Source organism: Protopterus annectens, chromosome 12.part0, assembly GCF_019279795.1.
Source record: "Protopterus annectens isolate FY-2018-M chromosome 12.part0, PAN1.0, whole genome shotgun sequence".
Taxonomy (NCBI): Eukaryota; Metazoa; Chordata; order Ceratodontiformes; family Protopteridae; genus Protopterus; species Protopterus annectens.
The window spans coordinates 173580462-173595304 of NC_056746.1; the positions used below are offsets into that span (position 1 = coordinate 173580462).

The 14843-nt window shown below is 41.1% G+C and overlaps 1 protein-coding gene across 1 annotated transcript in view; it reads right to left on the bottom strand.

The window, feature by feature from the left end:
- PKD1 (polycystin 1, transient receptor potential channel interacting) overlaps positions 1-14843 on the bottom strand; it is a 2476043-nt gene that overhangs the window by 1214588 nt on the left and 1246612 nt on the right. The window contains exon 23 of the mRNA XM_044088902.1: positions 3881-4025. Coding sequence (XP_043944837.1) covers positions 3881-4025 — 145 coding nt within the window. The remainder of the gene's footprint in view (positions 1-3880; positions 4026-14843) is intronic.

A 14843-nucleotide genomic window follows, 5' to 3' on the forward strand; every position in this document is an offset into this window, starting at 1 on the left:
GATAGTGTACCCCAGGTAGGTTAGAAAGTCCTTTACAAATGTCAGGTGCTGCAACACCTTTTCCTGACTGTCTGCATGAAACAGGCAATCGTCCAAGTGGGGTAAACTTGAATATTTCTCTGTCTACAATAGGCAATGGCTGGAGCCAGGCATTTTGTGAAAACTCTGGGAGCAGTGGATAAGCCAAAGGAAAGTGAAGAGAACTGATACTGCATAGGTCCTGCCCTGAAACGTAGATATTTCCTGCAGGAGTCCATGATTGGGATGTGCAGATAGGCCTCCTTTAGATCTAGGGTGGCTAACCAGACATCTTTGGACAACATACGGACATACGGAGAAGCTGCTGTAGGGTGAGCATTTTGAATTTTGGTACCACCAGGGAGGTGTTTAGAATGGATAGATCTAAGACTGGGTGCCAAGCGCCCTCTTTTCTGGATACCAGGAGAAGTCTGGAATAAAAACCTTGGCCTATCTGTTCTGCAGGAACAGGCTGAATTGCCCTTATGGAGAGCAGGGACTGAACTTGGTTTTGTGCCTCTGCCCACTGGAGGAAGGTCTGGGAACCCTTTTGGGGTTGGCAGCATGTGGAAATAAAATTTGTACTCCTGGGATAATATGTTGAGAACCCATTGATAGCTGGTGATGGAGGTCCAGTTTTTTGCATGGTGGGCAAGTTTTCCTCCTTGGGGCACGAGCAAATGGGCAGAGGTGAGGAAAGAAGTTGAGAAGTCATTGTGAATTCTTTCCATAACGGGGTGGCCTTAGCACACTCTGTTTTAGAAGTGGAGGTACTCCATATTGCTTAGATCTATGCATACCCTGAGACTGTAGTCTGGGGGGGGGTCTGTTTCCCCTAGGTCTAGTTTGAGGTGGCCTTGAGGGGGCTGGAAAGGACCAATGTTTTGAGGGGCAATGCCTACTGACTCTTGGAGGCTGCACTTGCAAAAAATCTTTGACTGTCTGCATAGACTTAGCTTTTTCTTCCATCCTTTTTAAAACCTCTTCTGCTTTGGTGCCAAACAGATTGTATTTGACATGGTCTGGCAAGGTCTGCTCCTTAAGTCAGGCATGCCATCTAAGTACAGAACCTGTGACTGCTGCCCTGCAAGATGCTTCTAGGGCATCAAACCCACACTGCAGGGTATGCTTGCTGACTTGCCTTGCAGAGTGCATAAGCTCCTGTAATTCTTTATTTTCTGCACAGTCAGGGAAGGTAGACAATTTTTTCCTTAATAAGTTCCATAGTATGTTGCTGGTATTTCAGCATGTGGAACTGACAATTTAATGCTCTAATGGCAAGAGTTGCAGAGGTGTATAATTTTTTACCCCATCTGTCTAAAGCTAGGGAATCCCTGTCCGAAGGGGTGGGATTCTTAGCTGTGATGGTTTTATTCCTTTAGGTCCTTGGGAGATGACCTCTGGGTCATCAGTAGGATTTTTGAAAATAAATTTGTGTGAGTCAGAGACTCTGTACTACCTGTCAGGTTTCCTGGGAGCAGGGGGTAAAGTATCAGGAGTTAAACTGGACTCCATAAATATATCATCCACAACATCCAGAACAGGAGGGATAGCTAAGGGTCTGTGCTGTGGTAAGTCTAAAAATTCCCTGAGTCTCTTTTTGGACTGAGGATAATCCTGGCATTCCCAATGGAAATGCTTTCTCAAAGTATGTAGGGTTTCACCAAAAGAAAAATCCACTGGAGGGGAGGCAGAAGGAATGGATTCCTCTGCATCTGAATCCTCATAGGCAGATAATATGTCTTCATAATCAGAAACCTCAGAGTCGTCGGACTCATGGTCAGATAAAGCTGCTGGAGACAAGTCTCTTTTTCTTTTAGCAGGGAAAGACTGGCTTCCCCTAATCAGCATGATCAGGTCTTCCGCCATTTTAAGCATCTGTGATTGTGGCAAGGAACCAGATGCTTGAGTTTGGGTCGTCATTTTTTTTTAGGCGTAGCTCGTACTCTTGGCCTAAGAAACTCTGTAGTTTTAGAAAGAACTGTAGACATGAATGAAGTCATCAATTTGTGTTGAATATAGGTAGTGCAAAGAACTTCCTCAGAAGCTGGTGCCTGCACAGCGACTCCGGACCCATCCAAGGTAGAAACATCCACAAGTTCCATAGTCAAAGAAGAGTCTTGCGGCATACCGGACTCTGAACGGGTCTCAGTAGCGGCCTGCGAATCCATCAAAACGGGCATCAGGGGCTGCAAAAGCGCCTCACTGAGTACCAGCGAACTGGTGACTAGCTTAACGGAAGCGTCGTCGGCAGTTTTGGACCTGTGCAGTCTGTCTCTGTTTTTATCCTTACGTTTTTTTGGAAGATCAGTAGTCGGATGGCTTACAGAAACCATTTCAGAATAGAAAGATGGAGAAAGAAAGTATTTAGCTAAAATAAGGGCCCGACGATGAATAGTTCGGGTGTTGAACACAGCACAAAACCGGCAGCGAGGTACGTCATGGTCTGGGCCTAAACAGGTGAAGCAGTAAGAATGGAAATCTCGGTGTGGTATTTGCTTTCCACAGGTGAGACAATTGTTAACTTTTTCTGACATCGGTTAGAGCAAGAAAAAAGGATCCCCAATGGGGTACTTAGCTTTAGAAGACTTCAAGGTGATTCAATTTCGGAAATGAAAACTCAGGTAGCGGTCGACCGGCACTCGTGCGAACTGCTTCTGCTTCGGGCTCCTTGGTAAGAAAGACTGATGTAATGGAGTCAGCTGCCTGTTTTTATACCACTGACAACCTGACGTCAGTCCTGAAGTGACAGCTACCTATGCAGAAATACTAAGCCTCTGGTATTTGGGCCGACTGAGGGCTAGTGTGATGACTGCAAAAGTGAAACACGAATAACATCTGCAAATCTTAAGGAAAGCCAAACATGTCTATACATGTTCATTTACTTATTTACATAATGACTTTCTGTAGGTTCTTCTTTACAGTTTGCCATGTGTCTTTGGACTTAAAATTGTGCAGAAGTACAGAACTACACAGCTCGTATTCTCTGAATGCCTTTTGATGTCATTTCTGTGTGTGGAATGAACCCCGTCTCAAAGGGAATTTTGCAACCTACATCTACATTAGACCCACAGCTGGCTTATCTACCACCCAGTGCCAGTGCCCCACCTGCTAAGCACTTCACGAGCAGATTGGTACATGGATTTCTACTTTCGTTTTTAACTGTATTAAGCCGATACTGGCTTGTTACAGTTTAACACACAAAGCAATGAACTGCCTTTCTATACTGGCACTCATAACAGGGCCGGCCTTTGGTCAGCTGGTTTCTAGGCAAAAGGGCTCCACAATGCCCCACACACCAGGTGGTGCCCCCATCCTGGTCTACCTACATCATCCAGATTACTTTTTTCTTAATTTCTCTCACAGTTTGTCTTACTCTTCGGTTTTTCCTGTATTCATTCAACACATTTTAAAGGAATAATTTTTTTACTATAAAAAAATGAACAAATAAATACTGGAAAAGAACCAGTGCTAGAGCGTCACCCTAGGCAGTCGCCTAGCTGGCTTGTGCATAAGGCCAGCTATGACTGAGAAATGCCAGTGCAGAAAAAAAAAATGTAGGATGTGCCCTTCTTGATCACCACTCCTAACACTTTCACCCCAGCGCTGCTGCTCCTTTCACCTCACCCTTGACATGCTTCTGATCTCCATATTTATTCATGCCCCCAGTTCTTCTCAGCCTTGAGGTAAGGACATCGTCCTATTTCAGAAGGCTGGACTTGCACACAAATGTACTTTTATGTACAAAATGTCAACCATATATACAGGTAACACATTTTATTATTAACAAAGACCATATTGTGAGGGGATTGTTACAGTTTGGCTAGTTACATTTTGGTTAATGTAACTTGCTTATACTTACCCACTATTGTGAGAATGTTATCTGCTATTAAAGTTGGTGCCATTGTTCCCTGTGTTGTCTCACTCTGAAGAATTGTCATCATGTTCTCCAGTTTGTCCAGTGTTTTTGTCTGGCACTCTGGGCACAAAAATTCCTTGCTAACAACCTGGAATGTAAAATTCATAACATAAATGGACTATTGTTTTTCTGCTTTTCCATCTCATCTGTTAGAGCAAAGGCAAGCATTAAAAACTATCTTAGCCATCGATGAAACTTTCAGATACAAAAAAGTTAATTCAGACACTCTAAGATCTGATAAAAAAGAACACAATTTACTGTAGCTTTCAACGCAGTAACATATCTTTCACAATATGCTAACTTAACTTGAGTCTTGTGATGAGAAATCTGACTTGCCAGGAATAGCCTCTTACTGGAAAATAGCTACATTTTCCATCAAACCAACAGCTAACAATTATACATGTAGACTAATCAACTTAAATGGGATGTATTGCAAAAGTAGACTGGATTACAGTTATCAGGCTACTTTACACAATCAGTGCCTTGCCTTAGACTCTCTAATGCACTGTGACTCCACAGGGAGAACTCTCAGATCTATTAAAAAATCTTCTGTAAATTCACAGAACTAATACAACATTTGGAGATAAGACACCTTGTGGTTTCCTTCATAGAGAGTGGAACAGACTCGCATATGAATTTAGAATAATTGACAACCCCACTACTTTTAAATGATCCTGCAAGTTCACTTTGGAATAACACTATCCTGTTGTAATAGTAGGGCAGTTGTGAGGTACTTTGATAATTACTACCAAACCTATCTCCTCACATGTATTTTGTAAGTTAATATAATCAACATTTTCTTTCAACTCTTTTCCCTTAGGTATTACAAATGTACTTGTTTTTCTACCATTGTTAGTTCCTACTTCTTCTATGATTTATTTTCACTTTTTTTTATATATTTTTCTGCTTACTACACATGTTTGTGTCTTTTGGTTTTTCCCGGTTAGGGGTCACCACAGCGGAACTCTAGTCCGCTAATGATTTTTTACGTGCCGAGTTCGCCAGCCCTGACACACAACCTTCAACGAATGTACGCCCATTCACACATGTCTCCACACAGAAGACAGACTAGCTGAGAATCGAACGGCACAACGTCTTGCTGTGAGGCGACAACGCTACCGCAGCACCACCACATACAACCCCCTTAATTCAATTCATTTACCTCTTTTGACTATATTGTAATTAAAAAAAAAAAAAAAAGAAATATATATATATATATATATATATATATATATATATACACATATATATATATATATATATACATATATATATATATATATATATATATATACATATACACACACACACACACACACACATATACATATATATACATATATATATATATATATACATATATATAAATATATATACATATATAAAAATGATACACAACTGTCATCGCTCATATTGCATAACTATAACCTGAAATACACTGTAAAAGTTAATGTCTTTTTTTCTTTTGTTTTCTTTGGAAGTGTTTTTGCTGTTTTTGAACCTGTGTCCCATCTGATAATAGACTTTACTCAGCAGGACCAACCTAGTCAACAAAAAGTAAAACAAATTAAAAGTAAAACAAAAACATGTTTCCACACAGTTTAAAAAGTAAAAAAACTCAGATTCAGCTATGTGGCAATAGGGAGGTGTAACCAGCATTGATATGCCACTTTCCCAATGGTCAAGCACCCCATCAATAGTAATGTCTGGAAGCCTGATCCTGTGCACAGGATATATATGCAATATTCTAGCTATAACCCAGCAAAGACCCCCCCCCCACGCACACACACACACACACACAATGAAAGATTGTATTACAGTACAAACAAAAATGAATGACACAGCACTAGAAGGAACAGAATGTAATCTACCAGTTTATTCAATATCAAAGGCACTTGAACTGATGGAGATAATTAGCCTTTCATTTCATAAATCAGAGGAAAAATGGGGATAAGAAATCAGCAAAAAGTAACATAAATATGATAAAGGAAAGCAATGTGCTGCAAAACAGAACTTTGATACAAAGAACAAAAATAAAATAACAACTAACACAAAACAGATCTGGAATATGCCTATGCAAGTGTTTTTATTATCAAAAACAATATGGAGAAAAGTCAACCACGCTTTTATGGACCTACTAAGATAAAAGACTATGCTTGCACAAAATGATTAATATTCCAGATTCACTACAATAGAACCTGCTACAACTGTATCTGCAAATGCAGTGGTACCACTTCTTCTTCTTCTTTCGGCTTTTCCCAGCTAGGGGTCACCACAACGGATCACCTGTTCGCTCTTGATTGGCAGTGGAGTTTTACAGTGTTGAGTTGCCAGCCCGGCACCCAACCTTCCACAGAAGGCAAACAGATGCATGCACTCATGCCTAGGGCCAATTTAGAGTCCAATCCACCTACAGCATGTCTTTGGAATGTGGGAGGAAACCGGAGCATCTGGAGGAAACCCACGCGACCACAGGGAGGACATGCAGACTCCGCACAGAAGGCACCCCAGCCAAGAATCAAACCAGAGAACCTCTTGCTGTGAGGCGGCAACACTAACCACTGCACCACCATGGCCACCCCTACTAAGAATATTTACAATGTTTGGAATACCAGAGACTGTAACAACAGACAATGATCTATCTTTCAGTAGTTTATAGCTAAGACAGCTCTGTGAAATTTAAGACAAAAACACAGAAGGGTGATCCAACCTTGGCCGCCGGTGTATGGAATGGTTGACACTCAGCAAGTATCAGGAAAAACATAATAACTGATGTGTAAATAATACCTGGAATTAAATTAAACAGCATTCTGACTGGATAAAATTAAAAACAAAATTCCACAATATTGAAATATTTTGGTTTAATGCTCTAAATCACTGTCTGTTATTAGACTGCTATATAATTTTGAAATACTAGTGAAAAAGCAAAAATATGAAGTTTTCACAAAGTATTACCTAGCTGAATTAACTAGAAACATACAATAGCTACTACCGACTTTTTTAACTCTGAAAGCACTGCTCAGTATAATGCTAATTGTAAGTAAATTTTGCTCACAATGTAATAGTTCTGAGCTCAAAACATAACATGCGCATACCTCCACAGAAGTGAGTGCATTAAACACTTCAAAGTGCTACTGTAAGTCCTTAGAAGTGGCCAAAAACTGTACAGAACTTTTACGAACCAAAATAAGTTCAGAAATCATCTTCCTTTTTTGCGTCTGTTACAGACGCATGCTTGAGTTATCATGCCTGCTATTGTACTGTCGGTTGCATTATTTACAGTTTGCGGAAGAAAGTGTGCAGAGAATAGTGACCGTCATTGCTAAGCATACAGGGAAACTAGGTCATGTTACAGTGAAATGGGGTGAGAAAACTCCACATTTCTTTTTGTATGATGGTGCTTGTGAAACAAAACGATACTACACAAGTCCCCCAATTTTTACTGATGGGGTTCTGCGGCTATGGAAACACTTCTACTGAAATAGAGCAAGTATATGTTGGGTAACTTCACTTAATGGTTATGCCGAATTAGCATGTCATTACTCAGTTAATTTCTGAAAACTTAAAACATAATGCCTGCATTTGTGATGGCCAAAAGTCAGTTGAAAACCATATAATTTTGTTGGCATTTGTGTTGGTATACAATACTGTGTTCAGTAAGAAGTCCATACTGTTTCATAACAGCTGGAAACATTTGTGGAGAAAAGGAAAATGGGACAGGAATCAGTTTTCTGAAAAGACTGTTCAGAAACTGCGAAGTGCAGAATATCCACCCTCATAATGTCAAATCTTTAACAATGGAATGGTTCTTAAAATACTAATTAAAACATTGGTTACAAAGACCAAGTTTACCAAAAACAAATGTAGCATCTCTGTGTTTTCCTTCTGTGAAGGATTTGTTGCCCAGTGTGAAAATATTCCAACACACAGTACAACACCAGCCATGACAACTCATGCGTGAGTCTGTAATGCTCGCAAAACAGGAAGAGGATTTCTTAAATTGTTCCTGTTCCTTAACGTCATGTAAACTTTTTTGGAAAGTAGTAAATATGATTAGCAGTTAGAAATTTTTCAGCCACTCGTTTGTCTGCAGGTAGGCACACATCGCAACTGTGAAAATCTGGTTGCGATAATACGTTAAGTACCACCTGTTGCACTTGATCACAAACTTTTCACTTCCTGTAAATAAAAAAGAGGTGGTGTGATACTGTGAAAAATGGCAGGCAAGGAATTAAGTCTAAAGATATATCTTCTTCTTCTTTTGGCTGCTCCCATTAGGGGTCGCCACAGCAGATCAACTGTTTCCATTTCTTCCTGTCCTATGTATCTTGCTCTGTCACACCAACAGCCTGGATGTCCTCTCTCACCATATCCATAAACCTTATCTTAGGCCTTCCTCTTTTCCTGTTACCTGGCAGCTTCATTCTTAGCATCTTTTTCCCAATATACTCTGCATCCCTCCTCAGCACATGTTCAAACCAACGTAATCTTACCTCTCTGGCTTTGTCTCCAAACCTTCCAACCTGGCCTGACCCTCTAGTATACTTATTCCTACTCCTGTCCATCCTCGTCACACCCAGTGCAAATCTTAACATCTTCAACTCTGCCACGTCAAGCTCTGACTCCTGCCTTTTTGTCAATGCCACTGTCTCTAACCCATATAACATAGCTGGTCTCACTACCCTCTTTGTAGACCTTCCCTTTCACTCTTACTGGTACTCGTCTGTCACAAATCACTCCTGACACTCTTCTCCACCCACTCCATCCTGCCTGTACTCTCTTCTTCACTTCTCTTCTACACTCACCATTACTCTAAACTGTTGATCCCAAGTACTTAAACTCATCCACCTTCACCACCTCTACTCCCTGCATCCTCACTATTCCTCTATCCTCCCTCTCATTCACACACATGTATTCTGTTTTAGTCCTGCTGACCTTCATTCATCTTCTCTCTAAAGCATATCTCCACCTCTCCAGGGTCTCCTCCACCTGTTCCCTACTCTCACTACAGATCACAATGTCATCTGCAAACATCAGAGTCCACGGGGACTCCTGTCTGGTCTCGTCTGTCAATCTGTCCATCACCATTGCAAATAAGAAAGGGCTCAGAGCTCATCCTTGATGTAATCCCACCTCCACCTTAAATGCATCCGTCACTCCTACCGCAGACCTCACCGCTGTCACACCACCCTCGTACATATCTGCTCTTACATACTTCTCTGACACTCCCGACTTCCTCATACAATACCACAACTCCTCTCTAGGTACCCTGTCATATGCTTTCTCTAAATCCACAAAGAGACAATGCAACTCCTTCTGATCTTCTCTGTAGTTCTCCATCAACACTCTCAAAACAAACATCTCATCTGTAGTGCTCTTTCCTGGCATGAAACCATACTGCTGATCACTAATCATCACCTCCCTTCTTAACCTAGCTTCCACTACTCTTTCCCATAACTTCATGCTGTGACTGATCAGTTTAATCTCTCTGTAGTTACTACAGCTCTGCACATCACCCTTATTCTTAAAGATCGGTACCAAAACACTTTTTCTCCATTCCTCAGGCATCCTCTCACTTTCCAAGATTTAATTAAACAATCTGGTTAAAAACTCCACTGCCATTTCACCTAAACACCGCCATTCTTCCATAGGTATGTCATCTGGACCAACAGCCTTTCCGTTCTTCATCCTCTTCATAGCTATCCTTACTTCCTCCTTGGTAATCTACTGCACTTCATGATTCACTATCCACACATCATCCAACCTTCTCTCCCTCTCATTCTCTTCATTCATCAACCCCTCAAAGTACTCTTTCCATCTACTCAACACACTCTACTCGCTTGTGAGTATGTTTCCCTCATTATCCTTTATCACCCTTACCTGCTGCACATCTTTACTAGCTCGGTCCCTCTGTCTAGCCAATTGGTACAGGTCCTTTTCTCCCTCCTTAGTGTCCAACTTTTTATACAACTCTTCATACGCCTTATCCTTAGCCTTCGCCACCTCTCTCTTTGCCATGCACCTCATCTCCTTATACTCTTGTCTACTTTCTTCATCTCTTTGACAATCCCACTTCTTCTTCGCCAACCTCTTTCTCTGTATACTCTCCTGTACTTCTTCATTCCACCACCAGGTCTCCTTGTCCTCCTTCCTCTTTCCAGATGTCACACCAAGCACCTGTCTAGCCATCTCTCTTACTAGCTCTGCTGTAGTTACCCAGCTATTCGGTAACTCTTCACTGCCACCCACTGCCTGTCTTAACTCTTCCCTGAACATCACCTCACAATTACCCTTTTTCAATTTCCACCATTTGATCCTTGGTGCTGCCCTCACACTCATCCTCCTCTTCTTGATCACCAATGTCATCCTACAAACCACCATATATAAAGCTGTAAAAGATGTGCCAGATTGTTTAAAAATACTGAACTCGCCTGATTTGTTCATCTGGCAGAATTACATTGTGAATGACACAGATCTGATACTTTTTCATCAGCCAGATACCCTGCTATGGCTGCTGCTCATGATAACTGCCTCTTGTAGTCAAGGTCCTGCCCACAGGACTGACCTGAGATGCATTAACTAACTGATGGCACTGGCTACGAGCTGCTGATAGGCTGAGGTAGAACATCATGTAGTGAAGTGCTTAGGAGTTAAACATTTATATGTATGACCTTATTAATACATGATGAGCCATTGGTAGACTGTTGTTTCTGTGTTCTTTAATGGAACAGAGAACAGAGTGTAAAAGAAACATTGTGGTTTTGTCAGTTGTGCTTTCTCACTCAGCATGGCCAGACGCACAGCTGTAATGGCTGCTCTGTTTAAAATAATGAAAACTCTTTCAAACCACTCATATGTGTGTTGCTTTCCTGCCTTTGGCACACATTAGTTACAATATCTGAAACAAACACTGAGTGATGGGAAATACCATGACTATGACTAAAAAAAAAGCTGAGTATGCATTCTGAAGCATAATTTCTTATTAAAGTTTATTTTTTTTAATTATTGGTGTTTAACACCTGGACTGAATGGTCTACTTGGAGACTTCTTTAAGGCAATATGTTATAAAAACAAGGGGTTTCCTAAAGTTTGGATATGTAAATGATGACATCATACAGTACACCACCAAATAACAAATGGAATCACAGACTAGTATAAGCTATACACTGAAATCAAAACATTTATCTAATGTCTACAGCAAATCATGCCATAAAACATATATAGGCACTAAGTCTTGGAAGTGGAAACAGAATGAGTTATAAAACGGGTAACAATAAGGGGTGAATTTTTACCACAAAGTGTACATGAAGTGCACACCTTGTGGTAACCTTTTAGACAGCCCTAATGCAGTGGTTCTGTGTGAAGGTATACAGCACGTCAGGTTGTCTCCATGGCCATGATGCATGCTAATGAGGCAATTCAGGGAAGAGGCATATGTTAATTAGCTATGTGCTGTCTTCCCTGGAACTGTCTCAGGAAAAGTATCTACGCACCAATGCATGCACATACTTGTTTGGCCACGTAGAGCAGCATGGCAGCTCTTGTAAGTTGTGGTAGTGGACATAGCCAAAAGACAAAGTTAAACCACTGCAGTAGAGGTAAGCACTGGGGAGCTTAGTGGTAAGGGTAGGGTTTGAGGGGTGTGTGAATGAGTGCAGTTGAGGGGCTGCAATTGGAGTGTATGTCTGAGTGTGAGTCTGCCTGGGAAGCAGTGGTAGGGGAGGTAGGGAAGAGGTCAATTAGGTAGGGGTGGGTGTGTGTGTGTGTGTGTGTGTGTGTGTGTGTGTGTGTAAATTAGATGAGAGTGTTTGTGAGTGTTAGTGGTGGGGAGGGGGCTGTCCTGAGTGTGTGTGGTTTGTGGTGGCTGTCATACCTCTACACACCGGTCTGGCCACTGCTGATGTCTGGCCAGGGTACCAAAGCTTTACCTTCCCAGAGTCGTATGTCCATTCAGTGACCTCAGCTCATAAGTGTAGGGCTATGTAGATGGACATAAGAATGTGGATACTCAGACTATCTCAAAGTCAATGGGCTGAAGACTACTGAGACAGGGAGACTAGTCAGCTAGGAGGGGTACAACTTGAACAGGTAAGCAAACTCTCCTGTTCTCATGCAGGAGAGCACAGAAAAGGTTAAAGCAGAAGGGGGAGAAGAAAATGAAGTTTGAAGGAAGGTAGAAAAGTGAGGATGTAGGATGGGAAGGAAAACTGTAACAGTGATCAGAAGGGCATCTACTGTTATGGTAAGTTCTTATGCAGCTATACTATGACCTTACTGAAATCACTGTTGCAGTATTCCTGACATATGGGTGATTCCCAGAGCTGAAGGATGTTGACAGAAAGAATTTGGCTATTGAGTAGATGAGTTGTCTAGGAGTTTGGACAGGAACGACCTAGGAAAGGCTGCCTTGGGCCTGGAGAAGGCATCAATTTTATAGTGCTTGGTGAAGGTGTGTACAGAGGCCAAAGTAACAGTTTCCAAGATAGACCTGGTATCTATGCCTTTGTAAAATGCCCCTGCGTTAGCTACTGCCCTAGTGGAATGAGCTTTCAGGCAGGAAGGCAATGTCTTACCATAGTGTGAATAGGAGAAACAGACTTAAGACATCCAAGTTCCAATAGATAAAAGATACAAACAGGTAGTCAGTCTGCCTGAAGGATTTAGTTTTGTCTAGATAAAATCTGAGGTACCTGTGAATGTACAGAGAATGTAAGATTCTTTCCCCCATATTTTGGGGATGGGAAAGAAAGTTGGTAGGTAAATAGCCTGGATGAGGGACAGCTCATTCACTACCATAGGCATGAGGGATGGATTAGCCCTGACAGTCACCCTGTCCTTGTGGAAAATGAGAAAAAGGGGAATGGCCATGAGAGCGTGTAGCTCAGAAACTCCCCTAGCAGAGGTGAGAGGCAAGAGTAGAACAGTTTTCAAAATGCAGAATTTTAAAGAATCAGAAGACAATGGTTCAAACAGAGGCAATGTAAGATTTTCTAGCCCAAAACTGAGATCCCAAGGTGGGGGGTGGGTTTCCTTGGTGGGTTAAGGTGCAGAACCCCTCTGAGAAAATGCTTGGCTTCTGCTCTAGGCATACATGGAGGGTTAAGAGGTAGGCAGGCAATGATGACTGACAGAAAAGCTTTTAAAGAAGAGCAGGTGAAACCTGGAAAAAGTAGTTTGCAAACATATCGCATTACAGCACAGACCTGTGATAAGAGTGTGTCCTGACTATGTGTGTGGCACCAACAGGAAAACCTTTTCCATTTAGCTGTGTAAGACTTTCTAGTAGTGGGTTTTCTGGCTTCTTGTAGGACTTGAACAACCTCTTCACGGAAAAGACTGTCATTGAGGAATTAAAATCCTATCATCCACAGGGTCGAGCTAAAAGAAGGAAGATTTGGCTGGAGAAGCAATCTTTTTTGATGAATGATTAGGTCCAGTTACAGAGGAATTTTCTTGTAATTTCCCTTTGTCAGGAAAAACAGCAGGGGAAGCCAATGTTGCCTCAGCCAAAAGAGTACCTGCAGAAGGAGTCAGGGTGCTTCCTTTTATGCCTTCAGAAGGACTTTTAGAAGAACAGGCAGTGGAGGAAAGGCACAGAGGAACTTCTCTGTCCACTGGAAGGAGAAAGTAACTGTCCTCCAGGCTATGGGACAAGGATCCCTGGTGCAGAACTGGGAGAGGTGATGGTTGGTTGGTGGTGCAAAGAGGTCTGAGGAGTGCCCCAGTGAAGGGTTAATGACTGGAAAACCTGCCTGTCTAATGTACATTTGTGAGGTCCTCCGAGCAGCGACTTAGGAAACCTGCCAGCACATTGATGTGAGAAGGAATGTATTTGACTTTGAGGGTGATATCCATCTGGGTGGCTAAGTTTCATGCTTCCTGTGCAACATGCACAATTGGTAAGACCTGGTGCCTCCTTGTTTGCTTATGTACCACATGACAGTGGTGTTTTCCATGTACACTAGTAATGGTCTGGGATTCCATAGATGGAAGAAGGTACAAGTAAAACAGTCTGACTACCACAGTCCAAAGCACAAACAATTACTTTAATAAATAATTAAAATAAACACAAAAATATAAGCGATTTCAGGTATAGTGAACCCTTCATCAGATCTAATAAAACAAACTTTACATAACATTATATAGATTAACATCCAATCACATTTCACATTCAACAAAAGCACACACATTTAAATAAAAATAAAAATCAGAATACCATTGGAAGAAAAATCAAAAATGTCATTGGTTAAAAGCTACTTTCTGTAATGACTAATAGAGCAAATCATAGGAAAATACGTATTAAATAAAACAATCAAAAACCATTGGTCAGAAAACCAGACTACTACTGATGAACAAAAAAAGGTTGAGGAACTATCTTACATACCAATCAACAAGCAGGCACATAGGTAATACAAACAAACTATTGCTTCTTAAATTTGAACTATCATTGGTTCAGACCCCTTCTACCAATAACAGCAAGATCAACTAAGAAATGAGTATTTAGTAGAAAGACCTTTTCTATTTACTCAGCAACCATATAATGTTAGCGGAAGATACCTGCCAGTCATTGAACTATGTCAGACACTAAAACAAGTGTAAATAAAATTTCTACTACATACCACAATATATAAAAACAAAGAAACAATACATAAATCAACAAAATTTCCATAATGGCTAATATAGCCATTCAGAAGAAAATGCATGTTAAACCGATCAATCAATCAACAACCATCGTTTACGAAACCTGACTACTTCTGATGAAAGGTAATTGGTCTTCTATAGCAATTAACAAGCAGATGCATAGAATATACAACAAACCATTGGTTCTTAAATTCGAACTATCATTGGTTCAGACCTCTTCCACCAATACCAATAAAATTGACTAGAAAATGAATATTTGGTAGAA